Source organism: Mustela nivalis (genome assembly GCF_964662115.1).
Source record: "Mustela nivalis genome assembly, chromosome: 1".
NCBI lineage: Eukaryota > Metazoa > Chordata > Mammalia > Carnivora > Mustelidae > Mustela > Mustela nivalis.
Window position 1 is genome coordinate 115,420,044 of NC_139020.1, and position 17,450 is coordinate 115,437,493.

The following is a 17,450-nucleotide window of genomic DNA, read 5'->3' on the forward strand; positions in this document are numbered from 1 at the left end:
AGTAAGCTTCTCTTTACATTTTGGGGTCTTTTAGGAGCACCTGGGTGGCTCAGTTGGTTGAGTGTCTGCCTTTGGCTCAGGTCATGATCTCAGGGTCCTGGGATGGAGTCCCATGTCCACATGGGGCTCCCTGCTCAGTGGGGAGCCTGCTTCTCCCTCTCCCTGTTTGTGCTCTCTCACTATCGCTCACTCTCTCTCAAATAAATAAACAAATAAATAAATAAATATTTAAAAAAATTTTGGGGAGGTCTTTTATTTTGTGCCAGTAACATCAAATTCAATTATAAACTGGACTCAAACCTTCTAAAGATGAGTATGGTTGTAAAGTCCAGGCTGGAGCCTGGCAATAAATAATTTGGGGCACAAAGCTTCAATCAGCTGCCTGCTGGACTGTATTTCAAAATTCCAACTTGAGATGTAGTGAAAGGTGGTTTTAAGGTGGCAGACCTCAAAGATCTCAAGCTAAGCTATGCCATTTAAACACTGGGGCACTCTGGGGCGCCTGAGTCTGGGGATCATATGACTCTTGATCTTGGGGTGGTGAGTCTGAGCCCCGAATTGGGTGTAGAGCATTACTTAAAAATAAAATCTTAAATAATAATAACGATAACATGTGTGGCACTTGAAGACAGTTGTTCTGTATTCTTCGCACTTCCACTTGTTCACCAACAAAATGGGTTTGGTGTGTATTTCACAGGATCCTTGGGAAGCTGAGATACGGTGACACAGCATAAGCCCCCAGCCCAGCCCCTGGACGGGCCCTGGGCTCAGTGAATGTCGGTAGACTGACAGACACGTGGAGCTCCGGAGTCCTGGCTCGGGGACACAGCTTCCCTACTATTTAGGAGACTATGGATGAACGGGGGGGGGGGGGGGGGGGGAGCCAGGCCAGCCCTCACAGATGTAACTGTTGTGGATTTCTCTTCCTTAGTGTCCGAGGTTCTTGGTCACACCACTTGGAAAAATGAAGAGGTAGACCCGACAAAGACTGGTGGGCAGCAAGCAGAGTTTACTGGGTCATAGTGCAAGGCTCCTGTAGAAGGAGGGGACCCCCTGAGGGCTGCCAATTTGGAACTTAAATCTAGAGGGTTTTATGGGCTCTTTGTGTGGCTGTTTTAATCTGATTAACCCTCCCTGAGCCTGTCACTCCATCAGCTTTTTGTCATCTACCCCTAGGTGGGGAAGGGGGAAGGGTGGAAGGCTTCTTTCTGGGTGGTGTTTTGTAGGGGGATATAAAGGGCTGTGGCCCCATGCCTTAAGGCATGCCAGCAGGCCACCAGATCAAGCTCTCTGTTTGTTTGTTTGTTTTTTAAAAAGATTTTATTTATTTATTTGACACACAGAGATCACAAGTAGGCCGAGAGGCGGGCAGAGAGAAAGGAAGGGGAGCAGGCTCCCTGCTGAGCAGAGAGCCAGATGGGGGGCTCTATCCCAGGGTCCTGGGATCATGACCTGAGCAGAAGGCAGAGGCTTTAACCCACTGAGCCACCCAGGCGCCCCTCTTTGTTTGTTTTTTAAATATAATTTTTTTTTTAATTTTAAAAGGTTTTATTTATTTATTTGACAAATCACAAGTAGGCGAGAGTCAGGCAGAGAGAGAGAAGGGGCACAAAGGAAGTAGTGGCCGGATCCCAGGACCCTGGGATCTTGACCTGAGCCGAAGGCAGAGGCTTTAACACATTGAGCCACCCAGGCAGCCCAAAGCTCTTTGTTTAAAGATCCCACTGGCTGTTGAGCTCTCCAACCACCCTCCTCCCCCAGCCTAGGTTAGGACGCCCAAGACCATTCCATTCCTTTCTGTCACATTCAAGTTTTCTGTAAGTCTTCCCAGGAAGAAGGCTTAAAGCTGTGGCACTGAGTAAAGCCTAGAATAACAGGATGGGCTCTTTTTCCTTTTAAGGGTAGTTTCCTCTTAAGACAGGGGGCCATTGTCCCTGCCAGCCTTTCTCCTGAAGATCCATTATAACCAGCAAAAGGTTACCTCCTTGACCACATTTCCATGTATGAGAAATAAAAATTTTGGAAGAGACATTTTCCAAACCAAGGGCACACTTGTCTACTTGTGTCTATTGGGCTGAAGAAACCAAAGAGTTTCTGATGATATGGCACTTTTTCTGAACTCTGGATTTGCTGATTTGGGATTTAGACTGAATCGTCTGATTGCAAGCGCTTTCTTTACACACATGTTCATTCCCCCTGTTTACGTCAGCAGCCAGTGAGCACACATGATGTTCTTTCAGAGAACTCTTTTTAGCCTTTAAAAAAAAAAAATCCTCAATTTAGGCAATGTTGGCCCTATGGGATATAGTTTATCAGAAGTATTATTGTTCAAGATGCCAGATGTATGCCAGAGAGGAAGAGAAACTCAAACACACGTGAAAGAATTGCGAGCTACAGATGTTGAAAGGAGGAAGATGGAAATAAAAACTAAACTGACTCACTGATATTTTGGAAACAAAGTTAATATAATTCTTTTAATTCACTAACTCTCCTCATTGAAGGTAGTATACGTTGGGAGAATTTAAAGAAACCAGGATTGGGGCGCCTGGGTGGCTTAGTCAGTTAAGTGTCCGTCTTCTGCTCAGGTCATGATCCCAGGGTCCTGGGATGGAGCCCCACATCGCATCAGGCTCCCTGCTTAGCCAGGAGTCTGCTTCTCCCTCTGCCTGCTGCTCCCCCTGCTTGTGTTCTCTCTCTGTCAAATGAATAAATAAAATCTTAGAAAGGAAGGAAGAAAGGAGGGAAGTAGGAAGGAAGAAGGGAAGAAAGGAAGAAAGAATAAGTCAGAAAGAAAGAATAAGGAAGGAAGGAGGAAAGAGAAAAAAAGAGAAAGAAAGGAGGGAGGGAAAAAAGAAAGAAAGGAAGAGAAAGGAATGAAGGAAGGAAGGAAAGAGGGAAGAAAGAAGCCAGGATTTTGGAAGGACAGTGCGAGCACACTGTTGTTCTGTTAAACATGTACCTGATTGTCTGGAGAATCAGTTATACTACAAAATAACCATGTTTAGAATATCTGAGATTTCTTTCTCAACCTGAATATGAACTTTTCAAATTTTGAAATGTAATTAAAGCTGAAATGAAAAATAAATGGATCCCCCCCTCAATTGAATCTTCTCAAATTGTGCTACTTAGACAGTCTCAGAACTTGTATTTCATTCTGAGATTTTATTTACTGGGGGGCCTAGGTGGCTCAGTCAGTTAAATGGCTGCTTTTGGCTTAGGTCATGATCCCAGGATCCCGGGATCAAGCCCCACATCACGCTCAGTAGGGAGCCTGCTTTTCCCGCTGCCTGCCACTCCTCCTGCTTGAGCTCTCTCTCTCTCTCTCTGTCAAATAAATAAATAAAATCTTTTTTTTTTTTTTTTAAGATTTTATTTACTTGACAGAGAGATGGAGAGGGAACACAAGTAGACAGAGAGGCAAGCAGTGGGAGAAGCAGGCTTCCCGCTGAGCAGGGAGCCTGATGCAGGGCTTGATCCCAGGACCCCCCAGATCATGACCTGAGCTGAAGGCGGGTATTTAACCAACTGAGCCACCCAGGTGCCCCTCTGAACCTCTTTTAATAAAGATTCTGCCTTAAGTAGAAGTCTGCAGTGCCACATGATAGTCAGTATGTGCCATGATTAGATTCATAAAGAGATAGTAGAGGGGGGTTTTTAGGGCTGGATTCAGAAACTAGATCAGCCAGGTTATCACCACTTATTAACCATTATGACCTAGGGCAAATTTTTAAACTTCTGTATAACGCCAATTTTCACACCTGGAAAATAAGGATAATATTAATTCTTATTTTTAACGATTGTTGTGGGGATCACATGAACGAACACTGTAAAAGGATTAGAATTGCTCCCAGCAGAGATAGATGCTCAGTAAATCTTAGCGGTTATCTTCTGTTATCATTTAGTGCTAATGGCAAGGGTGTTCCCAGCCAAGCAGGTGAGACTCTTTCCCGTCCTGAGCTGGCTAGCCTGGTGATAACCTGGGACACGGTTTATGTATAGTGTATCAGACTGCAACAACATCACATTATCCATGGAAATATGGCCTACTAGTACAATCAGCTAGTATACGGCAAACCTAGATTTTGAACTCAGGTCTTTCTGCTCCAACGGCCAATCCATTCCCATTGAACCCTGTTGAAAGTTCAACATTACGTGACAATGTGGGGTGACTGTTAGGGTAGTAGATGGGGTGGCAGATAGAGGCATTTGTAAAGGCTGGAGCCTCCAGAACAGAAGAATGTGACCGAGTTCCACCTAGATTGGACAAACCACGCTTCCAAAAGTGACCAGTGGGTGGGGAGATGTAGAATTGTCCTGTGGTAGTCCTTACAAGGGATTAGCACGTTTAGTCAAATAAGAGAAGACAGCTGTGGACAGGAGCACAATCTTCAAGCAATAACAAATTTATAAAGGAGAGGTAGAAAGAATTCAGCTTAATAATACAAGGAAAACCTTTCTAACCATCCGAACTATTCAAAACTCTCTGCTTTGGGAAGCGGTTGATTTGCTCTCCTTGGAAAGGTTAAGGAGAAGTTAGATAAGCACTTGGTAGGTGAAGTAGAGGGATTTTTTTCAGTGAATTCAACATAAATTTACTGAACATCTGTTACAGGCCAGGGATGGTATAAGAGTTAAAGTTCCTTCCAAACTTTGAGATATATATATACACATAAATGTATATATATATACACATACATATACATGTATATGTATATACATGTACATATATATGTGTGTGTATATATATATATATAAACTTTGAGGTTTATTTTGTCCAGATGAAATGAAATAGAACCTCATATCCTGCTCAAAACTCCAACTAAGACAATTGTACTCATTGGCATAAGGATCCTTACTTATTAATTTTAATTAATTTAAATTATTTTAAAACTTAAAATAATTATTTTAAAACTTAAAATAATTTAAATTTTAAAGTTTACAATAATTTAAATTTTAAATTAATTCTAATTAATTTAAAAATTAATTATGTTTCTTTCCTTGCCATGAGTAACTTTTGCCAACTTGCTATAAATTAGGGGCAAACTCTTCCAACTTCTTTCAATATTGCTCCTTTTCAATGTTCTCTGGTTTAGTACAGGAGAAACCAAAAATAATTTAGTCAGCAGTATTAGGACAGGAAACTGGAGGTTCCCAAGTACATTTTAAAAGAAAAAAAAAAAAATGCAAAAGAAAAGGGAAAATAGTACCAACCTCAAATATGTGAGCTGACAGTCCGCCTCCATTCTGTGGAAAGCATCCTGTTCCAATGTGCAGAGGTCCACATGTTTATTTTATGATTCTGGTCCTAAAGTGATCGCCCTAGCCTTAGGGATTCCAAGGTAAAGAAAATACAGTTGGTCAAATGGGAGTTATGGTCAGAGTTGAATGTGGGGTCCAGTGGCTTCTGTGGCTGTTGCTGTGGGGACCTACTATGTGACAGGCAGAGTTCTGCTGTGACTGACCGAAGTGTGTGCCAGGATTGGCCAGCATGTGAAAAGACGTTATCTGTGTTTTCTAACTCTACCTCCCAACTCATAAAACCTCAATCAATATTTGCTGAAGTGCAGGGTGTTAGAAAGTTGAAACAGTGGGCAAAGTAACAGGGAGAAACCTTGGGAGTTGAAATTTAACTTTGAGCAAGTCATTTGTCCTGTTCACTAACGAGAATTGTGCTCTGAGACAGGAGATGGACTCCGACTGTAGTTTTCCAACACAGTTCACAGCCCATTGAGAAATCAATTGAATGGGTAGAAATCAGCATTTTAAAAATTAAATGGAAAATTCCAGAGTGTTTTGCACAAGGCAAATATATTATTTCATGAAACTCTTGTTTAATGTGAATACACACACATACACACACACACACACATATGCATATATACACGTATACTGAGTTGTGGAGTAAAATGGATGTTTTACCGTCGAGTGCTATCAAAAATATGTGACCATAAGAGACCCCATTTAGCAATTGGACCACAGATAGGACTCCAGGAAGAACAAATGATTTTAGATCTTCTATTACTGAGTTGGCATATTAATGTGTGTTTTTTAATTGTGACAAAATATACATAACATAAACAGACCAATGTTTTTATTTTTATTTATTTATTTTTTAAAAGATTTTATTTATTTATTTGACAGAGAGAGATCACAAGTAGGCAGAGAGGCAGGCAGAGTGAAAGGAGGGAAGTAGGCTCCCTGCTGAGCAGAGCTGAAGTCAGAGGCTTTAACCCACTGAGCCACCCAGGCACCCAGATGAATGTTTTTAAATGGAAGGAACAAAATACAAAAACTAAAAACCTCCCACCTCCAAATTGCATCGTCCTGTAGGTTTAGGTTTCCAATGCCTTCTCCACTCCCCTTACTTTTTTTTTCTTCCTAGGATCCTCATCTGTAACTAAGGTGGGAGGTGTATGATCTTTGATCTTGTGGGCCAAGCAGCCTAAGTTCCCTCTTGCATCTGGCCCTGAGTTAGGGAGGAGAATGTGTTTACATACAATTGTAATTTTACATTAAAAATTGATTATTAAGGGGCGCCTGGGTGGCTCAGTGGGTTAAGCCACTGCCTTCGGCTCAGGTCATGATCTCAGGGTCCTGGGATCGAGCCCCGCATCGGGCTCTCTGCTCAGCAGGGAGCCTGCTTCCTCCTCTCTCTCTCTCTGCCTCTCTGCCTGCTTGTGATCTCCCTCTGTCAAAAAATAAATAAAATCTAAAAAAAAGAAAAACTGATTATTAAATAAATAAATAAATTTGGTTATTTATATATTTAGATATAATTATAAATAAATAAAATTGATTATTAAAAAACAGTTCTACTTTTATTTTTACTTGTATTTAACATTTGCATACTTGTTCTCTGTCCTTTAAGTATAAACTGTTTCCCCAGCTACCTTGTCTTTTCTTTTTTTTTTTTTTTTTTTTTTTTTAAAGATTTTATTTATTTATTTGACAGAGAGAAATCACAAGTAGATGGAGAGGCAGGCAGAGAGAGAGAGAGGGAAGCAGGCTCCCTGCTGAGCAGAGAGCCCGATGCGGGACTCGATCCCAGGACCCCGAGATCATGACCTGAGCCGAAGGCAGCGGCTTAACCCACTGAGCCACCCAGGCGCCCTACCTTGTCTTTTCAAGGGTATAGATTTGTTTCCTATCTGCCTACACGCCTTTGCCTGACACACAACACTACAATAAATGTCAATAATGATGGTAATTAATGACCTTTTCTTCTCAACCATTATTAATGATGGTAATTAATGACCTTTTCTTCTCAACCATTATTAATAATGAGTCATTTTTTTTTTTCTGGAATCAAGGCACTGAAAGCCGTTAAAGACAGTTTTTCTTTTCTTAAGCAATAGCTACTTAGAACTTTACCATATCCAGGCTTCTCCCCGCTCTGGCCACATTTACTCACTTGGCTTGGGCTCTGAACTAGTTGGACCTTATATTTGCCTAACCATGTGGGTTCAGGAACTTTTCTACTTTTTCATTTACTGGCGAAGGAAATAAAGGGCTGTTATCTCCATGTAGCCAGTGGGGAAACTGAGGCAATTAGCCCACGTTTCTGCATCACAATTAGTTACTACCCTGAGGCCAGTTGTTGACTTCTAGGCTGGGATGGGTTTTCTGGTTTCTTTTTGCCTGCAGTTTCTCCCTCACCAAATAACACAACTTTGGCTTTTATCTCCAGGTGAAGAATAAAGGGAAAGGGGGAGACTTTTACAGCCAATGACTCTTGTACCCCTTCTTCCACCAGTAACTTGCTGGAAGTAGCTGTCAGGTATTTCTGTAGAATAGAATATTTTAACTATGGCATGCCACAGGCTCATTCTCATTTCGGAGTCTTCAGGCAAGCCATTCTCCTAGGCTGAAGGTCTTCTTTCTTCCTCTTCATTAACCTGAAATCCTACACTGGTCTGCAGACATCTTTCATGTTACTTTCCTGCCAGACTCTGCTGCATCCCATCCAGCCATCCAGGCTGACTCAACCAATGTGCCAGTTTCTTGTGTGTTTTTAGGGGCTTGCAACTGTCTTTTTTTTTTCTTTTTTTTTTTTTTTAACGATTTTATTTGAGCTAGAGAGAGAATGAGAGTGAGAGCATGGGCTGGGAGACAGAGGGAGAGAGAGCTGAGCAGGGAGCCCGATGCGGGGCTCCATGCGAGGCTCAATCCCTGGGATCCTGGGATCTTGAAGTGAGCCAAAGGCAGAGGCTTAACGCTTAAGGACTGAGCCACCTAGGTGCCCTGGGGCTTGCAACTATTTTACTGCACTTAAACCCACAGAAAATCTGCATGATAGGTATTTTTAATCCCATTTTAAAGATTTATTTATTAAAAAGAGAGAGAGGGAGAGAGAGACAGAGACAGAGAAAGAGACAGAGAGCAGGGGAGGGGCAAATTTTGGCGAAGGAGAGAAGTAGACTCCCCACTGATTGCAGAGTCTGACATGAGGTTCAATCCCACAAGCGGAGATCACTGCTTCATCAGAAATCAAGAGATGGTCACTTAACCAACTGGCACCCCAATTCCATTTAATACTGATACCCAGGCTCATGAAAGTTGAAAACTCCTATTCCTTGACTCTGTGCTCTTCCCCCCAGACCCCAAGGTTTTTTTTTTTTTTTAACTACATTGTACATTCTTCTCCAACCTCCAGTTTCCTTTATACAAAATTCTCCTATACATGACTTAAGAAAAAATTTCTATGTACCTTTTGGAAGAATGTGAAGGGGAGCAGATATGTGACCTCAAAATATACTATTTGGACTTGTGGATTATTTTGAGCTGAAGGCAACTGAGACCTGCAAGCTCAAGAGATAGGTTTGCCCCTCCCCTAACTACCGTGAAGAATCTGAACTGGGGCTCTTACCCAGAATAGGAGGGTTTTTTTTTTTTTTTTTTAAAGAATTTATTTACTTATTTGACAGGAGGAGATTACAAGCAGGCAGAGAGGCAGACAGACAGAGGCGGGGAAGCAGGCTCCCTGCTGAGCAGAGAGCCCAATGCGGGGACTCAATCCCAGGACCGTGGGATCATGACCTGAGCCGAAGGCAGAGGCTTTAACCCACTGAGCCACCCAGGTGCCCCCAGAATAGGAGTTATTACCAGAGACAAATTTTGTCTGAATTACCCATGTGTATGGCAGGACAAACATTTAATTACTAAACATCTGCTCTTCTTATAGTCCTGTGAATTATCCTTCTCCCTTTTAAAGTCCCAGGCCCCTATCCTATTCCTTAGCTCCTTATGGTAAATAAGCCCCAATTGTCCAGCTTGCCCTTGGGTCTCGAATTCTTATGGGGCTCCCATAGATCTGTAATTACATTTGTTTTTTCTCTGGTTAAACTGTTTTATATCAGCTTACCAGCCAAAGAACCTAGAAGGATAGAGGAAAAAAATGTTCCTTCCCCTAAGCAGCAAGAATGTTAGTTCTAGTGTGAGTTTTATGTAACAGTCTGAGGAAGGTTGAAACTTGAATAATAGCCATTTCAGTTGTGTCAGAGAGTTTAAATAAAGGTTAGTTACCAAAAACGTATTTCATTGAAAGCATCCAAATTATTGGGTCTCCAGAAGTGGGAGATAATGCTATGTAATAATGCTAATAACAATGACCACAATGAAGATCGGAATAAAAAAATAAAATATTTGATCATTTATATGGAATAGCAGACAAAGCAGAATGGTCTCTCAGTATGCTTAGATTCTGCAGCAAAGGAAGAGAAATTTATGTTCATCTACTTGAAATTGCAGAAGAGGGAGATCCTGCAAAGCTTCTAGGGAGAAAAGGATAGGAAAGGGAATTTAATTATAATGTCCATTATTACTAATAAGAGGTAGGAAATTAAGAATTTAATTGACATGCTCCTTAGTGTCTTTTTTGTTTCATTTTAGTGAAGTAAATTTTTTTTCATTTTAGTTTTTTTAAAGATTTTATTTTATTTTATTTTATTTGACAGAGAGAGATCACAAGTAGGCAGAGAGGCAGGCAGAGAGAGAGGAAGGGAAGCAGGCCCCCTGCTGAGCAGAGAGCCGGATGCGGGACTCGATCCCAGGACCCTGAGATCATGACCCCAGCCGAAGGTAGCAGCTCAAACCACTGAGCCACCCAGGCGCCCTCATTTTAGTTTTTTAAAATTTTATTTTTTTCATCGTGGTGAGTGTACTCTTTAATCCCCATCTGCTGCTCCCCCTACCCCACCTCCCCTCTGGTAACCGACAGTTTGTTCTCTATAGTTAAGAGACCTGGTTTGTCTCTTTTCCTTCACTCATTCATTTTGTATTTAAATTTCACATGAGTGAGATCAGATGGTATTTGTCTTTCTCTGACTTATTTTGCTTAGCATTATACTCTCTAGCTCAATCAGTATTGTTGTAAATGGCGAGATTCCACTTTATAGCTGAAAAATATCCCATTGTATATATATACACCACATCTTCCTTACTCATTTAACTATCAGTGGACACTTGGGCTGCTTCCATAATATGGCTATTGTAAGTAATGTAAATAATGCTGCAATAAACATAGGGGTGGGTGTAGCCCTTTGAATTAATATTTTTATAGTTTTTGGTTAATAACAGTAGAGCCATTACTGGGTCCTAGGATAGTTCTATTTTTAATTTTTTGAGGAACCCCCCCATACTCTTTTCTACCTGGCTACACCAGTAAATGTAAATTCTTTTTTTTTTTTTTTTTAAGATTTTATTTGTTTATTTGACAGAGATCACAAGTAGTCAGAGGCAGGCAGAGAGAGGGGGAAGCAGGCTCCCTGTTGAGCAGAGAGCCCAATGTGGGGCTCAATCCCAGGACCCTGGGATCATGACTTGAACCGAAGGCAGAGGCTTTAACCCACCGAGCCACCCAGGCGCCCCAAATGTAAATTCTTTAATTTGAATTTTCATAGGTTTCCTCCTGACCCTGTTCTCCTAAGCCCATTTCTTCATATGGTTATAAGATTTTCACCTGGATCCTAGCATTGTTAAGATCCCATCAGTCCAGGAAAAGAAGAGACTCAGCTCCCCCATTGTTTGAATTTCAAGACCCTCCACAGCTGATCCATATGCACTCCGTTCCTCGATTTCACTTTTTCCTGTGTGGATCCACTGAGATGCAGCGAAGCTCCTGATTACAAGATTTAAGAATATTTCTCCCTGAGGAGAGATTTTTAAAGACCGGGGCCAAAGTAAATGGCGGCGTGCAAACCCCGTGTTATTTCCTCTAAATCGCCGAGTAGGGGAAAGAGCGGGATCCCGAAGCCAGAAAACAGATTTGCATTTTAAAAGTACTGCCCTGCATCCCTCGGGCCTGACCTGGAAAGCGCTTTATCTGTAACCCTTTTATGGCCTGGCTCCCTTTTTGGCGTTGTAGCAGTTTGTAAACTCCTCTAATCTCCTTTCCCCGATTGCAAATTACCGCCCAGAGGTGGGGAGAGGTTGTGGATGTGACGAGTTTAAAAAGCGACCAGAATCCTATCTTGTTATACACTGCACAAGTCTGTAATAACAATAATGGCGATGAGTATAAAAAGGTCATCTACAGTCCTATCCCCCTAATAAATCTTGTTTCTGTTTTCCCTTTCGTTTCTTCTTGCATTAAACATTGTGCAAAGCACTGTGGCAGTTTGGGTCCATGTGCAGCTTTTACACATCCTAAGTACAAATTTGGATTTTGCTTTTAAAGGTTTTTCCTTTTTTCTCATCCTAAATATTTCTGAGGTTGCAAAATATATACAATATGGCGTTAGTGGCTCCCTAATATTTCAACAAGAACATACACTTTAAGGAATTATTTCCGCGTGTGTATCCAGCATTTAGGAGTGAACGCCAACACCATCTGCCTTTGCACTGCAGGGCCTGGAGGTCGGTCAAGGTTAGATTGCTGGATCCACCGAGCAGGGCTGCGGCCCGCGCGTGCCGCAGCAGAACGCGGCGAGTAAAAGAGACGCCAGTCAGCGGATCCCACCGCTCCTCCCGGCACCTGCAGTCTTGGCGCCTTTTCCGTCCGACCACGCTCCGCTCCTCCCCGCTCCGCCCCTCCCCGCCCGCCTCGCACACTAGCCGAGGGGCCGCGTCCCGGTGCTTGCGCACTGCTCGCCCCAGGCAGTCCACAGCCCGGGCACCTCTTGGGTGTACGTGAGACAGGAAGTGACGCCAAGCCGGGGTGGGGGTTGGAAGAGGGTGGAGCCAAGCTATAAACAGCCGGTTGGGGGCGAACGTCCCCCAGAGAGCGTCAGCTTCAGCTTGTGGCGGCTGTGGAGGTGGCGGCCGGAGGGGGTGTCCGTGTGAGTGTCGCGCCGATGCTAGAACACTGCTGGCCCTCCGGGCCTCTCCTCAGCCTGCAGGGCTGGTCCGAGCGGACTCCGCGGCGGCCCTCTGGGTGCTGTCCAGCAGTGTCCGGGAGCCGCAGGGGACGCGGGGAGGCTGCGGCGGCTTCTGAGAGGGGCGAGGGGGATGGAGCGGGCTCCGCGTGCGGGTCAGGAAGGGGCCGCGGCGGCGCGGGGAGCCGGCTGCAGGTGAAGCGAGCTGGAGCCACTGGGCGAAAGACTGTCCTCTTTGCCTTCCTGCGCCCTGTCTCGGTCACGGAGCGGCAAGTGGTTTTTCCGTGGAGGGCGAGATGAGGGGTACCTACTGTAGCTCTGAGCCCCGCCATTCTGCTTCCGGTTCCTCGGGCCACCCGGATTCCTTGTCCTCCCTGGCTCGTCCTTAAAAGATGCGGGACCTCGTGGGACAGCCCTAGGCCGCGGGCGTGCGAGCCACGCTGCTGCAGCGGCGACCCGCTCTGCTGAGAGCACGTGGCTGCTCCGAGAAGTGTCCTCGGGGAACTGCTGTCGGGGTGCATGGGTGACCTTGAGCTTGTAGCCCTTCGTTCCCAGGGCCTACTCGGGCCCTGGTCTCACTGCTGAAAGGGTCAGAGCTGTCCTCGACTCGGTTACGAGTGTGTCCTGGGAATTTGATGGGAGTTTCTGTAAGCCCTGAGTGTGAACCCTGGTACACTCTGATCTTCTAGCGTTGCCGCTGGCCATGTGTATGGGTTCTCAGTGTTGCCCAGGCAGAAGCCGCCTGAACCCCGCGGGTATTGACTGAAAGAATATTGTGATTGCTAGGCTCTCCTTGTTGGAAGGTGGGAGAAGAAGGGATGACTTCTGGTTTGTGAAGCTATGGTCTGGAGCCTAAGGGAAAGCTGTTGGGATTGGAATTGGCTTTTGCTTTCAGGAAATTAGTGATAGGATAAAAGGCTGTGTTACATTGATATGCCTTAGACATCCATTGTATTACTGTTTCTGGTGGATGGCTTTCTAAGGTAGTAGCGGGTAGGGTGAGTAAGAAAATGTTTTGTGACTTGGCTCTTTGGTGAACATTTTTCCTTTGCTTTCAGCGACCTTGGGTAGACCAGGGAACTTAACTGCTTCTGCTTTTTTTTTCTGGGAGGTTGGATAAGAGAATTGAAGTAGGAAATAGTTGTCCTCTTAAAAAGTATTTGGATACCTGATACCTTTATTCTAGGCTTTAGATACGAGTTGGAATACTAGATGCTTATTCAGTTGCTGCTGAGCTGGGGGATTTTACCTTATTGACAAAGACATTTAGGGTGATTTTCAGAAGGTGTTTTCTGTTGCAAAACTCTACAATACTTGTTGGCCCTGCTGGGCTTTTTTTCTCCTTTTCGGATTATAATAAACTCAGTATACTTCACAAGAAGATCTAGAATTTAAAACATTTCATTGATAATGAAATATTTTCTAAAGGTTTATATAGCATAGCACCCTTGAACTTTAATGGAATGTTTTTGGGAAGTAATGGTTGTGAAATTAGCCTGTGCTGAAGATTGTTGGGTAGAGACAGTAACTGCCCTAAGTTGGTGGCTGTTACTTGCCTCTGGTAATGAGACAGTAACTGCCCTAAGTTGGTGGCTGTTACTTGCCTCTGGTAATGTACTTATCTATAATGGAGCATGGTTCCTGGTGGAACTTGAATCAGACAACAGTGAAAGCTAGTTAAAAGTGATCCTCTGAGACATTTTGGAGCTCTTCTCTGTGCTGCTTGTGTGTTCTAAGGTAAACACCGTACAGGTAGATAGCAATGACTTCAAGCGGTCCTACCTTTGAGTAGGGCAGTCTTTTTACAGAAAGCTGAATGGGAATGAAGATTCTCCTTGTTTTCTGCCAGGGCCTTTTCATTTTTGTATTTTTTGAAAAGATTTATTTGAGGGGAGGGGTAGAGGGGGAGAGAATTTTCAAGCAACTACCGGCTGAGTGCCGAGTCTGTTCTTGGCTGGATTTCACCACCCTGAGATCATGACCTGAGCTGAAACTAAGACTCAGCCGCCCAGGTGACTGAGCCACCCCCCCAGGCACTTCATAGCCCTTTCATTTTAGACCCTTAATGCTAGGAAAGATTTTGACCATCTCTTTACAAGTCATACTAGGTGGACACAGTTCTGTGTCCTGAGGGCTCCGCAGAAGTTTTGTATTCATGTAGCCTTTCATTTTCCCCTGCAAATGAGTAGGGAAACAGTTTGCAAAATGGGTATCCATAATCAATTGCTTAAGAACTTGGAGCCCTACCAGGTAACCTTTAAAGTTTTTCTGCCTTTTTTTTTTTTAAAGATTTTATTTATTTGAGAAAGAATGCACATGAGTGGGGCAGGGGCAGAGGTAGAAGGAGGAGAGAATCTTAAGCCAGCTCTTTGACAGAGGTCAAGAGATCCACTGCTGGATGTTCTTTGCAATCCCGGGACTCTGAGGTCATGACCTTAGCCAAAACCAAGTGTCAGAGGCCCAACTGACCGAGCCACCAGGCGCCCCTAAAGTTTTCCTGCTTTTTAAAATCTCCCTATTCATGCTTTGTCTAGTGATTCCAGGATAAACCAGAAAAGTGCCAGGGATGGGAGAAGATTGCAGGTCTGAGGTTTTCATTATATTCTCTATGTAATTTCCAAATGATAAGAAAAATGAACTTCATATACATTAAACATGTCCCACTACTGTTAAGAATTATTCCTTGTAAATTCCTTATTTTTAAAGATTTTATTTATTTACTTGAGAAGAGACAGCATGAGCAAAAGAGAACACAAGCCAAGAGAGAACACAAGCCAAGGGGAGGAGGTAGAGGGAGAAGCAGACTTCCTGCTGAGCAGGGAGCTAGATGGGGGACTTGATCCGTCGACCTTGAGATTGTGACCCGAGCCAAAGGCAGATACTTAACTGACTGAGCCACCAGGTGTCCCTTATACTTCATACATTCTGTATTAAGTGTAGGGCAAGGAAATCAGAGAAGGCTCCATAAAGATGTTCCCTGAACTGAGTCAGGAAGAGTCAAACAAGAACAAAGAAAGAATGTTAGGAGAGGCAGGATCTGGATTCTGTCCCATTTTGGAGAAAGTAGAGGACAGTAGTTATTAGGTAGTGAAGTCGTCCTCTAGAACAGAGCCTCAGAAACAGGTAGAGGTAGAGGATATTTTTTTATGTGAACTCTAAGGACTTGAAACTGTGGAAAATTCCATTTTCCAAGTGGAATTGAGCTTGTCAGCATTAACAAAAAAGTGGCTTATTGTTATTTCAGGTAAAATGGAGTAGCAGCCTTGGGTATCTTAGACATAGATGACAGTGTATTTTGGTACATGATCCGCTCGGCCCTACTTAGCTATATGTATTGTGTACAGACTCTTGGTTTTTTTTAATATAATTTTTTATTTTTTATAAACATATATTTTTATCCCCAGGGGTACAGGTCTGTGAATCACCAGCTTTACATACTTCACAGCACTCACCAAAGCACATACCCTCCCCAATGTCCATAATCCCACCCCCTTCTCCCAAACCCCCTCCCCCCAGCAACCCTCAGTTTGTTTTGTGAGATTAAGAGTCACTTATGGTTTGTCTCCCTCCCAATCCCATCTTGTTTCATTTATTCTTCTCCTACCCACTTAAGCCCCCATGTTGCATCACCACTTCCTCATATCAGGGAGATCATATGATAGTTGTCTAAAGATTTTTTATTTATTTATCAGAGAGAGAGAGGGAGCACAGGCAGACAGAGGCAGAGGGAGAAGCAGGCTCCCCGCCGAGCAAGGAGCCTGATGAGGGACTCAATCCCAGGACGCTGGGATCATAACCTGAGCCGAAGGCAGCTGCTTAACCAATTGAGCCACCCAGGCGTCCCGGCAGACTCTTGGTTTTGTGACACCCCAAAGTAGCTTAAGACCTAAAGTGTACTGTATTTTAAAAAATTAAATAAAAATCAATGCCACACTTCCAGAAAGTAGGAATAAAATGATTTGAATTATAAAATTTAGGACTGTAGTCTAGCTAGTACCTTTGCCTACCTCCTGTGTTCTATCCCATGGCTCAATTAGAAGACATTTCAGATCCTCCTTCCATTTCATGTTCCCAAACATGAACGGGCTCTGTTTTACTTACCTTAATTTTCATTATTAATGTGAGAAACTGAATAGGTTTTCCAGTTATCTGAGAGCACTAAATATATACAAGGTGCTAATATGTATAAAAATCAAGGTGATGTTTGGTTTGTCTCTTGTTACAAATTATCAGCAGTGGTGATATCTTGAAATAAGCCTTATAAACGTTGTTTGGTGTTGAGATGCTGTCTTTGAACATAACTACCTGCTTATAGACAGTTATAACTGGTATGGAAAGTTTCTCCCATGCTTTTAGAGCACATAAATAAGAGTGATGTCAATTGGAAGAAAATTTATTAAGGGGCTCTCTTACATACAGAGCTTTACTGTGTGTGAGGTCATTTTGAAAGAATGATTCAAATTTGTTATATATAAAACTTAAGGAATAATTTATAGATATCTACAATTGTATTCTTCATAGATGTGGGGTTAAATTACGAGATTAAAATGGGAATTGCCTAGGTCGGAGTTTTTCCTCCAACTTTATTTCTTTTATGTTATAATATTTTATGTCTCGGTATTGAAACAGAAATACTGGTTTTTTCAATAAAAATGTGTTTAGATTTTAATTATATAAAATAATTACATATTCTATTAATATCTTTGTTTATGCAGACTTGGAATCACTGAATCTCCTCGTTTATTTAAATCCTTTACTTGGATCACTTATTTAAAAGTATTGTTCCTTTAGTCTGAAAATTAATTTAAAACTAGAAACCTTGAGTGACTGGTTCAGAAGGATATTAAACTTGAAAGCTGCTCTTTCCTAGAAAAGGGTGATTAAAATTGGTTCAGGGTGGAGTCTTCTAGTTCTGGTTTTAGTGATTGGGTTTGTACCGTTCTGGTGCAGTGATAGTGATAAACTTTTTGTACCAGATAGGGCAAGAGACTGCTTCTTAGAAAACGATCTCATACTTCTTAGCTCTGGTCTTTAAGGTCTTTAAATTTTTGTTGTTGTCCATAGGTTTTGATAGGAGACTTTTCTAATGCCAGTTTATATAATGTCTTTTACAATCTTCATATATCTCACAGTTTGCTT

At 42.8% G+C, this 17,450-nt stretch overlaps 2 protein-coding genes across 3 annotated transcripts in view; one reads left to right on the plus strand and one right to left on the minus strand.

Annotated features, from left to right (window-relative positions):
• Positions 1-12,044: 12,044 nt before the first annotated feature.
• Positions 12,045-17,450, plus strand: part of TFRC (transferrin receptor) — a 29,122-nt gene continuing 23,716 nt past the window's right edge. The window contains exon 1 of one of the 2 annotated variants that reach the window (XM_082699768.1): positions 12,045-12,275. The gene's annotated coding sequence lies outside the window, so the exon portion shown is untranslated. The remainder of the gene's footprint in view (positions 12,276-17,450) is intronic. The other variant, XM_082699769.1, reaches the window with a different exon arrangement.
• On the minus strand, positions 12,216-14,908 carry LOC309848661 (uncharacterized protein). The gene is made up of 2 exons (XM_082700562.1): positions 13,883-14,908; positions 12,216-13,844 (listed from the first exon to the last, which is right to left on the minus strand). Exon 2 carries the CDS (start codon positions 12,830-12,832, stop codon positions 12,230-12,232), a length of 603 nt encoding a protein of 200 aa, XP_082556688.1. The 5' UTR covers positions 12,833-13,844; positions 13,883-14,908; the 3' UTR covers positions 12,216-12,229.

Bases quoted from the DNA above. Each gene is read 5' to 3' on its own strand.
- LOC309848661 (XM_082700562.1), bottom strand. From the start codon at position 12,832: ATGCACCCCGACAGCAGTTCCCCGAGGACACTTCTCGGAGCAGCCACG.